Source organism: Monodelphis domestica, chromosome 1 (genome assembly GCF_027887165.1).
Source record: "Monodelphis domestica isolate mMonDom1 chromosome 1, mMonDom1.pri, whole genome shotgun sequence".
NCBI classification, from domain to species: domain Eukaryota; kingdom Metazoa; phylum Chordata; class Mammalia; order Didelphimorphia; family Didelphidae; genus Monodelphis; species Monodelphis domestica.
The window spans coordinates 308,549,761-308,570,810 of record NC_077227.1 but is presented as its reverse complement, the minus strand read 5'-3'; the positions used below and the strand labels follow the sequence as shown (position 1 = coordinate 308,570,810).

General features: G+C 37.2%; 1 protein-coding gene across 2 annotated transcripts in view; it reads left to right on the top strand.

Annotated features, from left to right (window-relative positions):
- Positions 1-208: 208 nt before the first annotated feature.
- The window catches only part of SEC24A (SEC24 homolog A, COPII coat complex component), a 59,171-nt gene continuing 38,329 nt past the window's right edge, over positions 209-21,050 (top strand). Inside the window, exons 1-2 of one of the 2 annotated variants that reach the window (XM_056811104.1) lie at positions 209-6,572; positions 12,158-12,658. In XM_056811104.1, the coding sequence (XP_056667082.1) occupies positions 6,491-6,572; positions 12,158-12,658 (583 nt within the window). In that variant the 5' untranslated portion in view covers positions 209-6,490. The remainder of the gene's footprint in view (positions 6,573-12,157; positions 12,659-21,050) is intronic. The other variant, XM_056811103.1, reaches the window with a different exon arrangement.

Sequence of the window (21,050 nt, the reverse complement as noted above, 5' to 3'; positions counted from 1 at the left end):
TTAGAAACAGTTCTTCCAGCCAGGACTTTAGAGTCCTGTTGCTGAGATTTAAAAACAGCTGTTTTCTGTCTATCAGAGTCACACAGCTGGGAAGTATCTGAGGTCCGATTTGAACCCAGGACCTTCTGCCTCTAGGGCTGGCTCTCAATCCGCTGAGCTACCCAGCTGTCCCTTAAGATTAAAGGGAAGAAAAAGAAAAAACTGCTGATTCCAATTTAACTTAAGGAGAAAAGAGAAAAAGTTTTTTATACTCACGTGTTCTAGCAGCTGTGTCTTTAAGCCAAGTTTTTTTTTTTTTTTTAAAAAGGACTAAGTGGTGAAACAGTATAGTAAAAAGGCAAGGAAAAAGTTTTATTGAGAGGATTCTTTAGACTCCCGTGTGGTCAGCCACAATGTTACAAGGGAATCACTTTAAAAGACTGATATATATTAATTTAAGGTCGCCAAGGAATCAGCTATGTAATTCCTAAATGAAAAACTCAAGTCAGCCGTCAGCTTTTTTTGGAGTTTAATTACAATAGGAGTAAGAAAGGAATTAGAGATAGAGAGAGAGAGAGAAAGGGGAGAGAAGGGAATAGGGCTTAAATACCCCTTCTGTTTAGGCTGGGCCAAAAGGCCCAAGCCCTTAGATAGCTGGGGCAAAGAAAAGAGATCAGTCCCTATTACTCACGTGTCCAAAATGGAGAAACAGTCTCAGAGGCCCCCACCTTCAGCTTCCTTCAGAGCAAGTTTCCCCAGAGCCCAGGAACCACACCGCTCAAAAACTCAATCCTCCCCCCTTCTCCAGACCCTCCTATCTTTAAGGACACCATCCAAGTTGCCTCCCCTCAGTCCTCACATCTACCAATCACTCTTCATCAATTTCCCTGTCAATGGAGGCTCTCGCTTAACCCAGGACCGCCCAGAGGTTTCTGGCTTTTGCACATGTCTGTTGAAGGTCATATTTTTCAAATGATTAAATCTTTACTCCTTTGTTCCAGCCCTTTCTAATTCCTGTTAACTTGAGTATGGTAGAGATTGGAATAATTAAATTTTGATCTAGGCTGCAGCCCTTACTCAATCCTATTAGGACTGAATAGGGTGGAGTATCTCCATTGTATCAATTCTAAAATCAATCAAGACTCAAAGAAATTCCTGTTCTATGCTCAAGCATAGGTCAAAGTCCTTTCCATTGTTCAGCAAAGGGTTTCTGTCCTAAAGTAATCTTAAGAAGGGAAGAGAAGGAACCTCCCATGCCAATGGAGTTCCCATTCCAATAGACTATCAGTAAGAAATTTTCCAAGTATGAAATATCCCAATGGTGAAATTTTCAACAATTATAAGTCTAAGGAAATTTGAGGTTTACATGTTGAAGGTCATATTCTCAAATAATTAAATCTTGATCCTTTGCTGCAGCCCTTCCTAAATCCTGTTACTCTGAGTAGGGTGGAGATTGGAAGTTCCAAGACCTGGTTCTGTCATTCCAAGTATCTCTATTGTATCAATTCTAAAATCAATCATGACTCAAAGAACTTCCTGTTCTATGCTTAAGCATAGGACAAAGCCCTTTCCATTGTTCAGCAAAAAGTTTCTGTCCTAAAGTAATCTTAAGTAGGGAGGAGAAGGACCCTCCCATGCCAAGGGGGGGTTCACATTTCAATAGACTATCAGTAGGACATTTTTCAAGTATGAAATTTCCCAATGGTGAAATTTCCAACATTTATAAGTCTAAGAAATTTTTAAGGTTTACAATCCCCCCCTGATGATCATTGGGAGACTAGTCTTCCCATTGATCATTTAACATAATCATTTTGTAGTTCTAAATGCACTTCTAACTATAGATATACACAATATTCAATTTTCTCAGAGAAATTAGAATAGTGAGAGAGGAAATAGAAAAGAAAAGAAAGCAAAACCAATGTTTTGCTAGGTGCATTGACAGAAAGCCAAATTAGGGGCAGTCCCTTTTGGCATAAATGTGTACAATTACAATAAATGTTCAATCAAAAGTTCAGTCCAATCAATCATATTCAAAGTTCATTCTTGATCTTCTTGATGAAGTGTAGGTTTTCGGCATCTTTCTGCAACAGTTCATTCTCTGGATATAAAAGTTTCAAGCTTCTTTCTTGAAGATCATTTCTCGAACAGAATAAAAATCTTTGATTTTTTTAATAACAGTAAAATCTTAAACAAAATTCAAAATTCTTGGATTTTTATAAAAATACAATCTCAAAAAAATCAAAAATTCTTAGAATTTAAATTAAAATACAATCTTAAACAAAAAAAATTCAAAAATAAATAAATTCTTAGATTTTAAATTAAAATACAATCCCCCCTGAAGTAAGTATTAAAAAAAATCAAGTTTAGCTCAGAATGCAATGTTCAGTTATGTATGTGTCAATTATCAAAAGAATAGAAAAATAATCAAAAACATAAGAAAAAATTCAAAATAGGCCTTGTATAGGTCCAGTTTAAAGTAATTTCTATCCCACAAGTATGTAGGACAGAATGCAGTAATATTTCACTTAGCCATTTGTAGCCAAGACTACAGGAAATTGCCATAATATAAGAAGAAAAGAATTAGAATTCTATTTTGATGGGGAAATGTCATTCCCTCGTCTGATTTTTTTTTCTTCAGGGATATAGGGAGCCAGCATGATAGTCAAGCTTTGTACTTGTTTGAGTACTTCGTAAAGAGTGTAGATACAAAGAAGTCCTACGACTTAAACATAAGTTAAGCGTCGCAACCTCGAGTTTCACTTTAATATTTCTTGTGTACTCTATTGGCACTATTCAGGTTTAGTCTGTGCTCCTTGTTTTTATCCCTTTTCCTGGAATCAGACACAAACATTAATCCCAGTCCTATAATATTTTATCAATAAATGGCAGGTTCCCATAGTTTAAAGCTTTTCGGCATATCTTGATATTATAGCAAGAGTATATATATTAACTTGTATTACTGCAGGAAAAAAATAATATTAATATTAATTATGTGTACCTTCAGTACAAAAAAATGAGAAAAAATTCAAATATTCTGATCAAAAAATAAAAGAAAAGAAATAAGAAAAATAAGAAAAAATCGGTAATTCAATATATTCTTGAAAAAAACAGCATCCATTTGTCTATGGATTATTATCTCCAATTCATATGATAAGATATAGTCACAATTCATATGATAGGATACAGTCAATCAGTCTCAGCAGAAGATGCTTTCTTCACATGTGAGCAGTGAATCCAAGAGTCTCTTTCTCCAATCTTTATAGATGTTGGAGTAGTTAATAATATTTGGAATGGTCCTTCCCATGAAGGTTGAGTTGCTCCAGTTCGCTTGAAATTCTTGATATAAACTTTATCTCCTGGGTTCAGGTCATGCAGAGAAAAGTCTAATGGTCCGGCTTGTACTGCAGCTCCGGATTCATGAAGTTCACATAGTTTGTGCTGTAACTCCTATATATAGGAAGCAATAGTAATATCTCCCCCTAATAGCGATGTATAAGCCGGGGAGAAAGGCTTAGCCTGTATAGGCGGAGGTCCAAAAAGCATCTCAAATGGTGAAATATGTAAGTCTCCTCTAGGCCTGCTTCTAAGATAAAATAGGGCCAGAGGGAGAATTTCAGGCCATTTTAAATGGGTCTCAGTGCATAATTTGCCAATCATAGTCTTAAGTTCTTTATTCATCCTCTCCACTTGGCCTGAGCTCTGGGGGTGATATGGAACATGGAATTTTGGAGTTATCCCCAAGCAAGAATATATTTGGTTTAAGACAGAATCAGTAAAATGACTCCCTCTATCGAAGTCAATACGTGCTGGCAGGCCAAAAAGAGGAATAATTTCCTTTAAAAGTATCTTTGCAACAAAATCTGCTGTGGCTCGGGTTGTAGGAAATGCTTCCGGCCATCTGGTTAGCTGATCTACTATGACCAGACAAAATTTATAATGTCCAGCTTTTGGCATCATTATGAAATCTATCTGTAGATGTTCAAAAGGTGTGTAAGCCAGAGGACGTCCCCCAAAGGCTTTTCCACAATATGCATGTTGGTTATATGCCTGGCAGATAGGGCAGGCTGAACATACTTTAGAGGCTATAGTAGTTATACCAGGGGCTATCCATACTCTCTTGACAGAGTCCACAATGCCCTGGGTGCCAAAATGACCATTTTTATGAATAGATTGGCAAATTTGGTTATAGAAACTTCTAGGGAGCAGGGGTTTTCCTTCAGATGACACCCATACTCCATTAATCTGCTTTGCTTTAAATTTTTGTTTCCATTTTTCCACTTCCTTTTCATTATAGGAAAGTGATAAATTTAAATTATCAGTGGTTGTTAATGTTAAAATTAATCCAGGTCCTTCTCTGGCTGCTAGTTTTGCAATGGCATCTGCTCAGTCATTTCCTCTAGAGACAGGGTCAGAGCCACCTGTATGGGCAGAGCAATGAACTACAGCTAGGGCTTTAGGCAGTTTGAGAGCAGAAAGAACTTCATTAATAACTTCTGCATTAGCTATGGATTTTCCAGCTGAGGTTAAAAATCCTCTCTGGAGCCAAAGCATCCCGACTGAGTGACAAATGCCAAAAGCATATCTAGAATCCGTATAAATTGTTGCCTTTTTATCCTTGGCAATTATACAAGCTTGTTTTAGAGCTATGAGTTCTGCTCCTTGAGCACTAATGTTAGAAGGTAGTGAAGCTGACCATTCAGTGGCAAATTCTGAGACTATGGCAGCTCCAGTGTAACGTATGCCATCCCTCATAAAAGAGGAACCATCGGTAAATAAAATCAGATCTGCATTGTCTAAGGGAGTGTCCAAGAGATTATCTCGAGGCTTTTCTGCCATGGACACTAATGTTTCACAGTTATGTAATGGTTCTCCTGAAGTAGGTAAATCTGGAAGCAAGGTGTCAGGGTTAAGAGTTCAAGGTAATATTTTCACTATTTAATAAGGTTATTTCATACTTTGTAATTCTCTGATCCGAGAATGCCTGTGTTCTATGTTTTATCAATAATGCTTCTATCTCATGTGGGCACATTATTGTTAATGGACATCCCAATACTAAATCAACGGTTTTTGTTACTAGTAGGGCTGTAGCAGCTACTCCTCTAAGGCATGGTGGTGCTCCTGCTGCTACTGGGTCTAGTTGGGCAGAATAATAAGCAATTGGGCGCTGAGAAGGTCCCAAAGTCTGAGTTAACACGCCAGAGGCTACTCCTCTTCGCTCATGCACATATAAAGTAAATGGCTTGTTGTAATCTGGGATGCCTAGAGCAGGGGCAGACATGATAGCCTTTTTTAGATCTGATAGAGCTGACAAGTGTTCAGGCTCTAATTTGAGGGGTTCAGGAACCAAATCCCTTGTTAGTGCTAGTTAGTTAGTTAGGGGTTTAGTAAGAAGACAATGGATCTAGCCCTTTTATTAAAAGTTGGTTCCCTCAGGTCAAGCTATATGTTTGGCTCTGTAGCAGAGACAACCCAATCCTTGGGAGTAAAAGGAGTGGTCTCAGTATCCCAAGCCATAAACTATGAGCTACCACACATAAGCCATGTGGTAATCCCGCAGCAGTTGCTTAAAGATAAGCCATTATTACTGGTCTTGGAAACAAAATATAAGATCTATTTCTAGAATGCTATTCATACAAAAAATTCAATGCACTTTACAAACCCTTCTGTCTCACACGTATGAAGGCACAAGACACAAAACCAGAATGATCTCTTTAAGATCATTCAAAGTGAAAAGAACTCTGAAGTGGCGAGGTGTGGTCAGACAATCTCACTGCCTGTCCCTCGGAAGGTCCAGAGCTGTTAGGCATATTAAAGCTAGGCTCTCTCCAGTCACCAACTCTCTAAAGTGTCAGAAATGCAAGGAAGCTGACATGGGGCCTCAGTTTCCCTCACTGTAAAAATGGAGATGGGCTGGATGGCTTCAGGATGCTTCTTCCAACTCCAAATCTATGAAGTTAATCTGGGAGGCAAAGTGACCCGCACAGAGAGTGGATACCAGATAAATCCCCTCCCCAGTACAACTGGATGAGTTGGCAAGAGGACCGGCTCCGTGACCAGACAGGCAGAGTCCTGTCTCACTCCGCCTCTAGATTCACGCGTGACGCACAGCGTATGGGGCGAGGCAGGCGAGGCAGGTGAAGGAAGCCCGAGTGCCAATTCTTCGGGTTCCAGCCCACTAGGAGGAAGTGCCACGTGTACGTCGTGCGCCTGCGCGGCCGAGCGGCTGACAGGCACTTCCGGCGAGGGCCTCCCTTCTCCTTAGTCCCCCATCCCCGCCTCCTCTTCCTTTACTTTTCCGTCCCCCTCCCTCCCCTGTAGTCCTCCCCCCCAATCCCCTAACCCTACTCCCTTCTCCTGCAGCGGCGGCTCCGGGGCTGAGAGGCTACGGACCTCATGACGAGAGGCTGAAGGCGCTTGCTGCCAGCCTGCCTGCGGACCTTTGCCTCCGGGCCCTCCGTGACGGCTTGGCCCGGCCCAACCCAGCCCAGCTGGAGCTGCTCGTGCGGCCGCCATGGCCCAGCCTGGGAGGCTCGGCGCTAGTTCTCCGGCGCAGAATGGAGCCATCTCCGCCGCAGGGCCGCCCTACAGCAACGGTGAGTGCTCGACTCTGGCCCCAGCCCGGGGAGAGCCGAGGGCCGGGGCCTTCTCCTGCCAGTGCCCACAGCGGGCCGCTCCTCGGGCCCCCCTGAATGCGGGGTTGCGGGCAGGCCAGGTGTAAGAGCTCCTACTCGTCAGGCGACTGACACGGAAAAGTCCTGGACCTAGCCGAGACGCTGAGGGATTTCAGAGCTTTAATTTTAAAACGAGGGAACTGAGGTTCTGAGAACTTTACTCGGGGCCACACAGCTCCTAGTGGGAGATCCTGGGATTCGAACCCTGTCTCTCCGCTATACGACCCCCAAAAGCTGCTAGTTACACTCTATGGGCAGACATTCCATCTCCCTCCTCCTTCCTTTCGCAGAACTCCCCAGCCCCGACCTCCTTGCCTAAACCTGGAATGCGCCGTGTTCTTGTTAAGACTCGGAATCCTCATCTTCAAGCCCTAAACTCCTGGAACATCAACTCGGGGAAGTCTTTTATTCTGCCCCAACCTCTAGTGGTCAGATTACATTTATTGTGGCACAAAGGTTAGAGTTAGGGTTGCCCCCTTCCCCCCCGCTCCCGAAAGTAAGTTTACTTGGAATGAAATATTTGCGTTAACACTTGCTTTATTGTTTAACCTGACCACTGTAGCTTTTCTTTAGGAAATGCATTGGAAAATAGTCGAGGAGATATCCAAGAGCACACCTTGTTTGTACTATCTTTAAAGATCTGTTTAGAATTAATTTTGGATTTATTGGATTTACAATTGGAAGAAACTTTTGAGATCATTTTGGAAGAGGAAAATAGGCCTAGAAAGATTTAAAGTTGCCGGTAGAGTATACTTCTGTTGTGGAGGGTTTGGGGGTTTAAGTTCTGTGCTAGGCTTTAGAGTTTTGCTTTTGAAGTGACCGAGGAGACAATCATAATACCAGGCACTTTTTCTATGTAATGAACTCAGATAGGGAAACTGCCCAAGAAGACGTCCAGTTTCTTTGTAGTCGTTGCCTGGGGCACTGAGAGATTAAAGGATTTCGGGGAAAGGTGGTTCACTCTGAATCCAAATCTGACTTTGTGACTAGCTTTCTGGTCAGTATGCCTCAGGGCCTGCACTGAAGCATACCGTGAAAAAAATGAAAGTCGGAATTGTCCAAGAGTTTACTTTCTGAAACTGTCCTCTCTAAAGTTACAGTATTTTCATAATTGTCAGATCTGAAAATCTATTCTCTGTTCCAAAACTTCTGAACCTATTTGCTCTGTTTGACATTGCCCTCTCCTCCTATTATGGAATTAAGGAATGTGAAGACACCAGGATAATGCCAAGGTTTATGAACTTGAGTGATTAGAAGGAAGATAGTTTGGCACTAACAGTGCTAGAACCTTCCATTTCCAACAAATCTTAATTCATCTACCTTCCTTAAGTCTCTCCTCACATTAGTCCATACTACATACTGATATCAAAGTAATTTATTCTTAAGTACAGATCTGACCATGTGACTCCCATAATCAGTCTATTCCATTGACTTCCTGTTGCCTCTAAGATCCACTATAAAGCGCTCTGCTTATCTTTAAGTCCTACTTAGTTTATCTTTCTGGCCTCATTGGACATTATTCTCTCCCACTCTCCTAGATCTAGTCCCAGTTGAACTTCTGTCTATATTTCAAAGAGGAAACTCCAACTCTATGGCTTTTGGGGGTTGGAGGAGCCATCCCCAATACCTGGAATGCACCAGTCATCTTTTTTGCAGATCCTGAAGTCAACTTTTGTTCTAAATCTTTCCTCATCCTGACTTCTCAGTTGCTAGCATCTTCTCTTCCAAATTACCTTGTATGTAACAATTTTATTTGCATTTGTTCACATTTATGCTCTGTTTTTACGCTTATTGCCTACTGCACTGGGAACTAAGCTCTCTGTCAGTAAGTTTTATCCTTTGTGCTTGTATACCCAGAGCATAGTGCCTGAAACAGAAGATAAGAATTATGAGAAGTAGAGAATTCTTTGTACCTTTTGAACAAGGCAGAGAGATTGAGAGGCATTTTAAAGGCCCTTGTTAGGTTGGGGAGAGTTTCTAGTAGCAGGCTAGAAAAATAGTCAACTTCCTGGCCCTTCTACCTAAAGTATATATGTGGCACCTTAAGTTTGATAGGTTTCTCATGTGAAATTAGAGTTTCTTGTCATTTTATAGCTTGTCTTTGTCTTGAGAGGAAGTAAATTTTTAGTTTGTTTCTAATTTAATAGTTGATCATTCATTGGTATATGAACTACTAAACATGTTTGAAAAAAATTTAGTTTGCTTTTGGACTTTGCATCACTACTTTGATGAAAGGGGAGTTTAGCATAAGGTTGGTGTATAAAGAAGAATTTACTTTAAAATGTTGATAATTTAAATTATAACATAATGTTAATAATTTGTTATACATTATAAATAATACAATGATATTTACCACAGAAACAAATTGTCCTTTTGTGTATAGCGTGTAGGCAGAAGCAAGACTAAGTGGAAGAAAGGGCAGCAGAATCTTGAGCTAACCTAAGCAAATGTTCATTCCATTAAACCAAGATTATGTAAATTAAGTTTATCTCTAGGCTATTTAACAACTTGCTTAAGAGAAGTTGAAAAATTTAAAGTCATTCAAAATTTAGAATAATTCACTTTATCTTAAATTTCAAGAATGATAAACTTCACCATTTATAGAAAAGCATGTTTCCTTATAGTCAGTAAATACAAACAAAATGATACAAGAAGCAAAAATCTATTAGCTCATATATAAACTTTAAAAATACAAAGCTATTATCATAGTTATTTCAAAATAATGAAAAAAAATTTGTTAGTGACCATGTTGGAGATAGACACCTATATGTTAAACCGTACTAGATTAAATGCCCTCTTTAGTTTTTTGGCTTTACTTTACATTTATTTTGAAAGATTTCTATTGTGCCTAAGTCTCCAAAGTATTATTTAAAAGTATAAACTTCAATAAGATTCCAATTTAAATATATTGGATCACTTTAGCATCTAATTCTCATTGACAGTAAAGACAATTTTTTTGGAGAGTGAAGAGGTTTCTAAAACATATGGAAGTGTTTCTTTAGATAAGGAAAAAGTGAGCTGGGTTAGTTCTGGTTTGACTATTGGCACTAATTATATTCAGTTCCAAGTCCTAAGCTTTGGCTGACCAAGAATTACAGTGAAAACTCAATTCAGTTGATTTAAATATTACAGCATACAATTCTAAGATCTTGCTTCAGAAAGATATATATCACTTCATATCTTTTTTCTTATTCCTCAACTTCAAAGAGGTTAAGTTTTTTATTTAAAAATAATTTTTCCATGTTTACATGGTTCATTTTCTTTCCCTCCCTCCTCCCATAGCCAACAAGCAATTCTACTGGGTTTTACAAATGTTATACTACCTATTTCCATATTATTCATTTTTGCTCTACAGCAATCTTTTAAAACCCAAACCCCAAATCATATGCCCATGTAAAGAAGTGATGTCATTTGTCTTCTGTGTTTCTACTCCCACAGTTCTTCCTCTCCATGAGGATAGCATTCTTTCTCAAGTCCCTCTGGATTATCTTGGATGATTGTATTGCTACAAGTATTAAAGTCCATTACATTGAGTAGTTCCACAATGTTTCACTTTCTTTGTACAATGTTCTCTCTCACTCTGCATCAGGTCATTGAGGTTCTTCCAGTTCACATGGAAATCCTACATTTCATCATTCCTTATAGCAGGATAGCGTTCCATCACCATCTTATACAACAACAAGGGACACTCCCTCATTTTTCCAATTTTTTGCCACCACAAAGAGCATGGCTATGAATGTTTTTGTACAACTCTTTTTTAAATATCTCTTTGGGGTACAAACCTAGTAGTGGTATTGTTGGATCAAAGGGCAAGTATTCTTTTAAAGCCCTTTGGGCATATCAAAGCTTTTTTTTTTAAAAAAAGATTTACATATCAACAATAATTTTTTGCATATGCATAGTACTTTATAATGAGGTAAAAAAAAGTACACAGATACCATGAAGGTGAAGGAAAATCAGGTGCCTAGTGATTTAATTAGGGCACACAACTAGTAAACAGCAGATTTGGGACAAAGGACTTCAATGCCATTGTCCATTTTACTATACTACCCTCTGTGCCTCACCAAAAACCTATATAATTTTAGAATCATTGAGATTACCTATAGCTTGTCTAGAATGGTTTTTATTAAACTGCTACATGCTTATATACCTTCCAAATTTCAACTATAAGCCTTATATTCCCTTTGACTGGTTTTATGTTGAAGTCAGAATCACACTATTTCATGCCATCAGACATCTACTGTATTGAAAATTTAAATAAATTGGTAAGAACTGTTAAAGACACATGTCTGTTCTTTATGTAATGCTTTAAGTTTTGTATAGCACTTTAAAAATATCTCACTTGATCATCATATCAATACTGCAAGTAGATGCTATGATTATTCCCATTTTACAGCTGAGAAAACCAAGGCAAAAATGTCAATGAATGTCAACCTAGAGGCCAGAGCCAGATTTGAACTTATATCATCCATACTCCAGGTCCAGTGTTAAATCTTTTTCATTACTCCACTTATCTGCCCCTTTATGTATAGTATTTAATATTGTAACCCATTGGAAAAATTCCTGCCCCAATAAATGACAAATTGCATTCCTATATGAAAAAAAATTTTTAAAGAGTAAAGGAAAATAATTTAGTCTAGCACTCCAGATTTGCAAAGAAAATTTAAGATGGGTTGTATTTTTGCAGTTCTAGTTGATTATGAAATCATTTTATAATTCATAGTTTTCGTCTTCAGTGCTACATATATGCCCTTTTTCTCTTCCCTTACAATTTACTTCTAATCTACTGTGGGTTTAGGAGCCAAATTTACAGGCTTGTTAGACTTGTATGTAAGATAAGTTACTCTTACTTTTGGATCTTGATACATTGTTGTGTTGTAGGATGGATTTGGGGCATTGTGGGAAAGATATGCATTGATGGATGAATTTTTTATGGTAATTGAGCATCTCTTCAAAGATGGGCAATCTAGAAATCATTTCTTTTTGGATCATGGACCCAAACCAAGAAGTAAGCAAAAAAAAAAAAGACCTTTGGGCAGCCCAAATAACATTTCATAATCAAAATACCTTATTGCCATTTAAACATCATATTTCTCTAACTATGTAATCTAAGAGGTAGTAACTTTTTGCCTTTTAGAATTTCTTTCCAATTATAAGTTAAGAATTCTGTCTGAGGTTATCTTTTCTTCAATTCTTGAACTGTAAAATTAGAGTTAAAGATGAATGGATAAAAGATGCCATTTCTAGGGCAGTAAAGACACATATAAGTTAATACCCACATCCAAACAAATGTTTTTTTTTAATATAATTATTTCTAAGTTTTAAAAATGCTTTTAAAATCTTTATAAAATTTATAAAATCTATAAATGTTTGGATTTTAGAGATAGTTGAATGTATTTTATTCTGTTTCTGTTATTTGTGTAAAATAGCTTTATTAAAAATAACATAAAAAGTTTCTTTTTGTAAAAATATATTATGTTTGATTTTTCTTTTTTTCTTTTTCAAAGGTCCTTTGCAAAGCCCATTGATGCATTCACAAGTTTCAGGGAGCCAAGGATACAACTCTCCATTTCCAGGATCTTACTCCCATCAGATACCAGCAAAAACTCCTTTGAATCCAGCCTCTGGACTGTATAATTATGGTGGTTCTCAGACTGTTTCTTCATTAAATAGTTATCAGGGACCTGGCCAGACTCTCAATAGACTTCCCTTGGAACCTAATCCAGTGGCACCTTTGCAGTCTACTGTCCCTACATCCCAAATGCCACCACTGCCTTCATCTCAAACCCCAGCTGTTATACCAGCATCTTCTAATAGCTTTGTTTATGGATCTGACCCTTCATCATCTTCAAACTGGCAATATGGTCACCCACCAATGGGATCGAAAACAAATCATTTTGTTCCTGTATCCACCCAACCATCCTTATCAGGGAATACAAATATGTCAAGAAATAATCAGTATGTTTCTCCTGGAGCTCCTTCACTTCAGAACAGCTACATGAAAACAGGTAGTTCTTATAGGAACATTTGGACTTATAAATATGAAAAAATTGTGTGTAACCATCATCAATGGTAATTAGTGTCAGTTAAAAATATTACCAAAAGCTCAATTATAAACAAATATTTATAATAACATACACACTAAAATATGTGAGGTCTGGGGAAAGTAAAGTGAATAAAATAGCTCTTTAAATGATCTTGGAATTTAAAATACTATCATCTCCAAAGATATGATATTTTTTCTTCTCATGGTATTCAATATCCACAAAGTGTAAAGTACAAATACTTGGACACCCAGATTCTTGCCCTATGACTTCCTAAGCCAATTAGTATTCATCTTGGATATTGGAGAAGGCACTTAGTGAAGACTTAAGTACAAGAAAAAGTCAGGCAGAACTAGAAGAGAACAGATACAATCCTGCCTGGTTGATTTAGGTTGAAGGGCACTTATAGCTTTTGGCTGACATCTTTTCAAGAAGTTATAGAAAAGTGTTGAAGGGAGAACCTGTTGTACAGATCTTTTAAGGTAATGTTACTTTGAGGTGAGCATTAGTATGAATGATTTCCCCTGAAAGGAAAAAACAATGTGATAAGCTATGTAGAAACATTCCCCATTCTCATTTTTATCTTGAAATATTATGTCTAATATAATAGATAATTTTAGCATTGTGACCTAAAACTATATTATTTGATCGCCGTGGATATCACAAATAAAAAAAAATACCCAAGTCAGCTGGAGATTTAAGGTGATTTAATTAATATAGTGGAAAGAAATTAAGAAGAAGGGAGAAGGAAAGGGTGTAGGATTTCTCCCACCTGGCTTGAGCCAGGGGGAAGATTAGAGGGTCTAGGAAGGTAAGGGTTTGGAGAGCAAAGGAGGAAGGAATCAGCCTGAACTCTAAGAGGGCTCAGCCAAGATGCCTGAACCTGAATTAGCTCAAGGGAAAACTCACCACCAAAACCCAGACAAATAGCTGCCACCACGCCAAAATGTTGGAACGCTTAGCACGCTGCCAGCCAGAGTCACCTCTCCAGGGAAAGAGGGCGAAGAGAGGAAGTGACATGCCCTATATAGACGGTTTACGTCACTTTCCTGCATCTCATCTGTACCAATGATAGCTTAGCTTGACTTAGAACAGCCCGGGGGTCTGTCAGCTGTTTCTGCACATGTCTGTTGAAGGCCATCTTCTTAGATACTTAATCCTTGAGTATGGGTGCAGACATTCCTGACCTTGTTAAACTAAGTAGGGTAGAACAATGTAGAGTTCCCAAGACCTGATTCTGTTAGACCAAGTATCTCCATTGTTACAAATCAGGAAGTAGCTAAATTTAAGTCTGAGTAGGGTGGAGTAGTTTTAAAATTCACACTAAAGAATATCTATGATCAAAACATTATCATATCCTCAATCTGTTATATTTAAAATGTATCCCATCTCTTTGTCATATAGAGATATTAAATGGCACTGTATATTTCTACTATATGAGGGGAAAAATTATAATTAATATTTTCTAACAAGATTAGTTTGAGGTAGTTAAGTTGAAAGAATTGATGATTCTTTGTACTCCAATTCTGTCTCTTTCAGATGGATAGTCATCTCTTTCTAGTTCACTATTTTAAAAGAAAAAGATCAGTGCCTAGCTCCTCTCTTGTATTAAAGCAGAGTCCTGTAGTAGCACCATCATTATTTTCTGCATTGAAGACAATAGCTTTTTTGTTGCATACTGTTATTTGTTTATTGTTTTATCCTCCACTTCTGAGGAGTGATGAAAACACCAAAAGCATGTGGCAGGCCAAATGTCTTTTCCAAAGTAATAAGTTGGAATGAAAAATAATTGTAGGTTTAATTATTGGTAAGATCAGAATTTTTCCCATGGAATACCTGGTTTTCATTTTTCATCATAATTTACTGAATTTTGTTATCTTTAATGATTTTTTTTTTTTGCTGTGTTGATCAGGAGAACCTGGATTCTTGAAGGCTATGCCATGCAGAAGAGGTCTGACAGAACTAGAAATGTTTTGAATATGGACATAGTGACAGACTACATCTTTTCTCTGAGAATCAGCCTCAGTAAGTTTGGAGAGGCTAATCACCAATGTGAGAACAGGATGATGCAATTTTTTGGTTATAGTGACTCTTCCAGAGGCTATTCAGTCAAAAGTGGTTTATGATCTTTGTTCACAAAGGGACATTGAACTAGACCAGGGATTCTTAATCTTTTTTTGTGGGTGATAGGACTCTTTTTAAATTTGTCTAAATATTTTATTTTTCTAATTACACATAAAAAAAACAAGTTTTAACATTCATTTTCCAAATCTTTGAGTTGCAAATTCAGAATGTTTTTAAATGCATAAAAGAAAAAAGATTATAAAGGAAACCAATTATATCAAAATATAGTTAATCAATTTTTTTTTTTAACGCCTACCTTCCGTCTTAGAGTCAATACTGTGTATTGGCTCCAAGGCAGAAGAATGGTAAGGGCTAGGCAATGGGGGTCAAGTGACTTGCCCAGGGTCACACAGCTGGGAAGTGTCTGGGGCCAGATTTGAACCTAGGACCTCCCATCTCTAAGCCTGGCTCTCAATCCACTGAGCTACCCAGCTTCCCTCAGTTAATCAATTTTTAAAAAAGAAAAAGTTCACAGACCCTAGATTGAGAACCCCAATATCCAAGTAATTGTTCCTGCTGTTTGACACTGCAAAATCACAATATGGCCATTTCTCTGAAGCTACCACAAATAGTAGATTTGTAAGTAACCATCATGGTATTTTAAAGTTTCTATTATTAAATGCATCACAGATTCCTGACTTTACTGTCATGGATACTTCTTTATTGTAATCCAGAAACATACATTACATTTTATTATTTGAAGATTGAACATATCACTTTGCACTGTTATAGTTAGGTCACATTCATATTTCACAGTATAGGGCATCTGAGTAGGATTTTTCAGAAATGACATCAGCCTTTTATCAGGATATATGTTAGACAAGTCCTTAAAAAGTCAGGCACATTTGTTCTGGGATGAAATAAAATTCAAAAAGCCTTTTAATTAGCAACTGACTTTGACAGTTTCTTTTCTTTTAAAAATGGCATATTGTAGTTCAAATATATAATGACATGTTTATTAGTAATTATATTTCTGAAAAGCTTTTTAAGGTAAACTAATTTAATTATAATTACAGATTAAATCAGTTATAGTAAAGGGACCTTTAAAAAGTACTAAAAATATTGTCTTAAATGTCATTTGGATTATCAATAACAATAGTGACATGCACCTATATTTGTATTATGTACAATTTATAAATGGTCTAAAAAATTGTGACTCTTAGGATCTTGGTATTATAGTAGATATTTTATAATATAGAATATATATCTTTTAGAATATTTTAGCATTTAATTGAGAGAAGCTTTTTGGTGGGCAAGCCTTTGTATAGTCTATTTTTAGCATAGGCTCTTTTGTGTGTGCCAAAATGAATCCTCCAAAAGTATGTGTAGTTTGAAAATCCTATATTCCTAGAGGGCAGCTGCTGTCAAATGTTATAACTCTCCATAGACTACTTTTGCCCTATGCCTTTTGTTCCTGATTTATAATAATGAAAATACTGAATATTTTAATTAATTGGAGAGAGGGAATAAGTGTATAGTACCTGCTCTGTGCTAGACACTGTTAAATGTTTTACAAATAACTATAACAGTTTAACATTTCCATAGGATTTCTGGTGTCCAGGAGGCACCTGTATGTAATGTATGTAATGAATGTAAGATGTAAAAGTGAAGATCAAGAAAGAGCTTAGGGCTAATTGAAACAGATCCAAGAATCATCTGCATACATGTGATTGATTAATTCATTAGCACTAATGAGATCACTTAGTGAAGAAGTAGTATAAAAGAGAAGACCCAGGATAGAGCTTGAGAAACCTATGGTTAGCTGGCATGACCTGGATCTAGATCCAGCAGAGGAGATTGAGAAGAAATAGTCACACAGGTAGGAGGAAAACCAGGACAGAGAGCAAGGTTACAAAACCTGGAGAGGAGACAGTATTAAGGAGAAAAGGGTGTTGAACTAGAAAAAACACAGAACTATTGAATAGTCAGAAAAACCACATCTTTAATTAAGGAGAGGGGTCCAGCATAATTCCTCAAGGTGCTTCAAACCCACTCAGAGCCTGGAGACTGGCTGCTTTGACCACCAATCTTTGGGAGTATCTCCTGAGATTGACAGCTCCAAAGAATAAAAGAAATTGGGGGACTTATACATACGGTTTAGGGAACTGAGGACTGGGGAATATAGTTGTTTGGCTTACTGTGGCCACAAAGAAAATGGGGAATCCAAGACTGGATGATCTGGGAGAGGCTGATGCTTTACAAAGGACACAAAAGGGAAAGATCCAGCTCAGGGCTGGGCTATGTTGGTAAATGACTTTGACCCTAAGGGAGAAACTACTGGGACAAAAAGAGTACTTAACACCTGATGGGATTTGCTAGCTCCACTGAACTTGTAAAGTTGGGCTTTCCCTCAGGAAGAAACTCATGTCACAAGGTCAAGTGTGAGTTCTCTATTACAAACTTGGGGTTCTCAAGATTGGGGTTTCTAGATTCCAAGTTGACACGGGTGGTCAAGGTGCTCAAAGTTGCAGAGAGGTCAAGAAATGAAGCCTGAGAAAAAGATTTGGCAATTAAGAGATTGATAACTTTGTAGAGAAGTTTTAGTTGAACCATGAAGTTGGAAATCATTCTGCAGTTAAGCCTTCTCAAAGAATTTAGCAATGAAAGGGAAGAGGACTATAAGATGAACAGATCAGCTCTGCTCAAAATTATTCAGTTTTTAATTCTATGACACCCCTTTTAGAATATTTCACAAACTTGTTCAAGTATCATGATCCCGTTTTTAGAAATTCATCTTTTTCTCCATGTTGCTAATATTCCTGGACTCCTCTTGTTTTTATTGGAAAGCCAAGTTTATATACCCTTCCCAGTCACATTCCTCTTTGAACCTCCCATTTTCCACTGAGTACACACTCTCTGTTACTCTGTGAACATTTTAAAGATCCCCTAGAAAACAGAATATTCTTTTTCCAGAATTTGGCTGTACTTAAATACTCCTTGAATCTTTAATTTAGTAGCTGTGAATATTCTCAGCAGAACAAAGGAACACATGCAAATCCCTCAGTCACTTTTAGCTAGCCTTTGAGAGTTTCTTTGCCTAGTGAAATTAATTCCCCTGTATTTTATCTGTTGATAAGCTTCTCTGAACTTAACTAGGGCAGCAATCTATCATTGATAGATATAAATTCCATCACCATGCCCATATATGTCAGTTTTTGTATATTCAAGGTCATGTCTATACCATAATGAATCCTCTTACTTATGGTGGTCAAAATTTGCATTACAAGTGTTCTAAATCTTGGTTTTTCAACTTGGAGTTTAAACAATTGTCAGAATACACTCATTGAGAATATAACAGAATTCTGCCATTACTATGGATAAATAGATCATAGGAATTTATGGTTGGAAAGGATCTTAGATGGTTAACCCCTCACATTTTACAAATAAGGAAGGTTAAACAATTTGCCCAACGTGACAGATATAGTGAGTGGCAGCATCAGGATTTAAACCTAGATCTTCTGAACAGAAATTAGTGCACTTTCCACTGTCAGATATTAATTAGGATGTTAATTAAATACTACATATTAAATGAAATTTGTTGCATTTAAATTCTTGTTCAAGCAATCTTTGCTGAGTTGGTCTTGGACCTTGCCCCTTTGTTCTTTTTATTTGTATTGCCAAAGATAATGTGTGGGTGCTGTCATAGATAAGAGAACTAAATGGAAATAAGCCTTGTCTTAGTTTTTGTAAGTAAGACTGATTAACCTTGTTAAGTAGCAAGTTCAATAATGAAATGTTTTATTTTCATCTCTTGTAGTTTCTGAGCATTTCCCAGAGTAAAACAAGCAGGCTGACAGATTTCAAATATAGAGACATTAGTCACTTTGTTCTAATAAATTAGTCTCATGCTTTTTTTACTTAGAATTGTGAAATTTAATTATACAGATTAGGAGTGAATATGAAAAAATGTATAATCCACATAGAATACATACTGGGTAAGCCGTTGGTGTAGTCAATGATAAGATTTTTTTAAAAATCAAATCTACTTGAGCCACAAAGGTTGCCCAATAATGTGTTTTATGGTTAACCTCCCCTTGACCTCTTTCCACTCATCTTCTCATGACTAGTAGAAGGATATGATTAACTTACAAGGCTGGAGAGATTTTTCTTGGGTTTTGATTTTAAGAAAATTCTTTATGTTAGGGTAACTAGTCATAATAATAGCATTTAAAATCAAGATTATTTTCTACCCTCGTTTTACAAAGAAGAAAAATGAAGCTTAAAAAAGTGAAATGATTTTCCCAAGATCACATAGCTGCCACGGAGTATCAGACCTTAGTTCTGAAGTCCCATATAAGTATGCTTTTCATTTTACCATTTGCTGCTCACTCCTCTTCTTTTTAAAAAATCTTTATCTTCTGTCTTAAAATCAGTATTGTATATTGGTTCCAAGGCAGAAGAGTGGTAAGGACAATGCAATTGGGGTTAAATGACTTGCCAGGGTCACATAGCTGGGAAATATATGAGGCCGGATTTGAACCCAGCACCTCCTGACTCTGGGCCTGGCTCCCTATCCAATAACCCCTCTGCTTATTCTAAACCCTTACCTTCCATCATGGAGTCAATACTGTGTATTGGCTCCAAGGCAGAAGAGTGGGAAGAGCTAGGCAATGGGGGTCAAGTGACTTGCCCAGGGTCACGCAGCTGGGAAGTGTCTCAGGCCAGATTTGAACCTAGGACCTCCCATCTCTAGGTCTGACTCAATCCACTGAACCACCCAGCGGCCCCCCCCCCCCCCCCCCCCCCGCTTATTCTAATGAAAGAAGAGTACAATTAAGATACACATCATAAGTTAGTGAGATATTGGTACAGATTTCACAAAAAAAAAATCTCTAAGTCAAAAGGAACTGCAGAACTATAACTGGCATGAAATAGTTTTCTAGCATGTTTGCCCTTTTCACTTGAAGACCTCCGCTACCTTCTGGGGAACCCCTTTGACTTTTGAACAGTTCTAATTGTGTGCAGGTTTTGTTTATGTTAAGCTAAAATATACCTCTCAGTGGCTTCCATTTTTTATTCCTAATTTCATATTCCGAGACCAAAAAAAACAAATCACACCCTTCTTCCATACGACAGACATTCAAGTGTTTAAAGACAGCTATCTTTCTCCATTTCTGTAATTCTCCAGGTTAAACATTCTCAGCTTCTTAGACTACTCCCCCTTGGTAAGATTTCAAGTTATCCTATTGTCTTGGTAACTGTTCTCTAGCTTATCAGTGTCCTTTTCTAAAATGTGGCACATAAACTTGATGTTGTCTGAACAGGCAAAATACAGTGGCTCCTTGGGCTCTCATGTCATATTATTCAGATTACAACCCACTAAAAGTCCTAGATCTTTTTCTTTTCCAATTTATTTTTTAAAAATTTTTGTGAATTTTACAAACATGATCATCCATATAAAAAGAAAAGATGATTGTATATGAAATCTGCACATACAGCCTCATTTAAAAAAAAATTTAATCAGTTTGACATTGAAGTTCCTAAACCATCCTGTTTGTCTTTCTGAACTTCTTTCTGCTTTCTTTTGTATATTTTAAAATGTTTCATTGGTTCTTTCCTTTCTTTACCTGAGGTGAGAAAAGGGAAGAGTAGTCACTTGCTATTATTATTATTTCCTCACCCACCCACCCACCTTCCTTCTTATAATTCTCCAAGTCTTTTTTATGTGACACATTCTAGTTACACTTCTCCAGTTTTGTACTTAATGTTTTTTTTTTAAATCCAGACTTTACATTTACCTCAATTTATTTTCATATATTTGGATTCAGCTCATTGTTCTAACATCTTTTTGGATCTCAGTGCTATTGTCCAAACTATTAGCTATCAGACTCTGCTTTATGTTCTCATATTTGATAAAGTATGCCTTCATGGAAGTCATTTGTAAAAACATGAATCTAAACAAAGACAGGACCATGAAGGAGACAGTAATGAAAACTTCATTTAGATATGTTCAAAACTGATCCATTCATCCCTTTCAAGTTCATTCAAGGAACTTTAAATTCATCCAGCCTACATCTCTTCATCTTGTCCCCAGTGACATGAGACACTTTATCAGATACTTTGCTAAAATTCCTATTTATTGTCTGCATTCAATCTTCCTTAAAATGTAGAAAGATTCTATGTGTAAGTTTCAAATCATTTGAGAATTATACTCTAGAATAAAACTACTTAAATATGTTCCATATTATAAGTTAACTTCTTTTAATGAGTAAGGGAAAATGACAAATTAAAA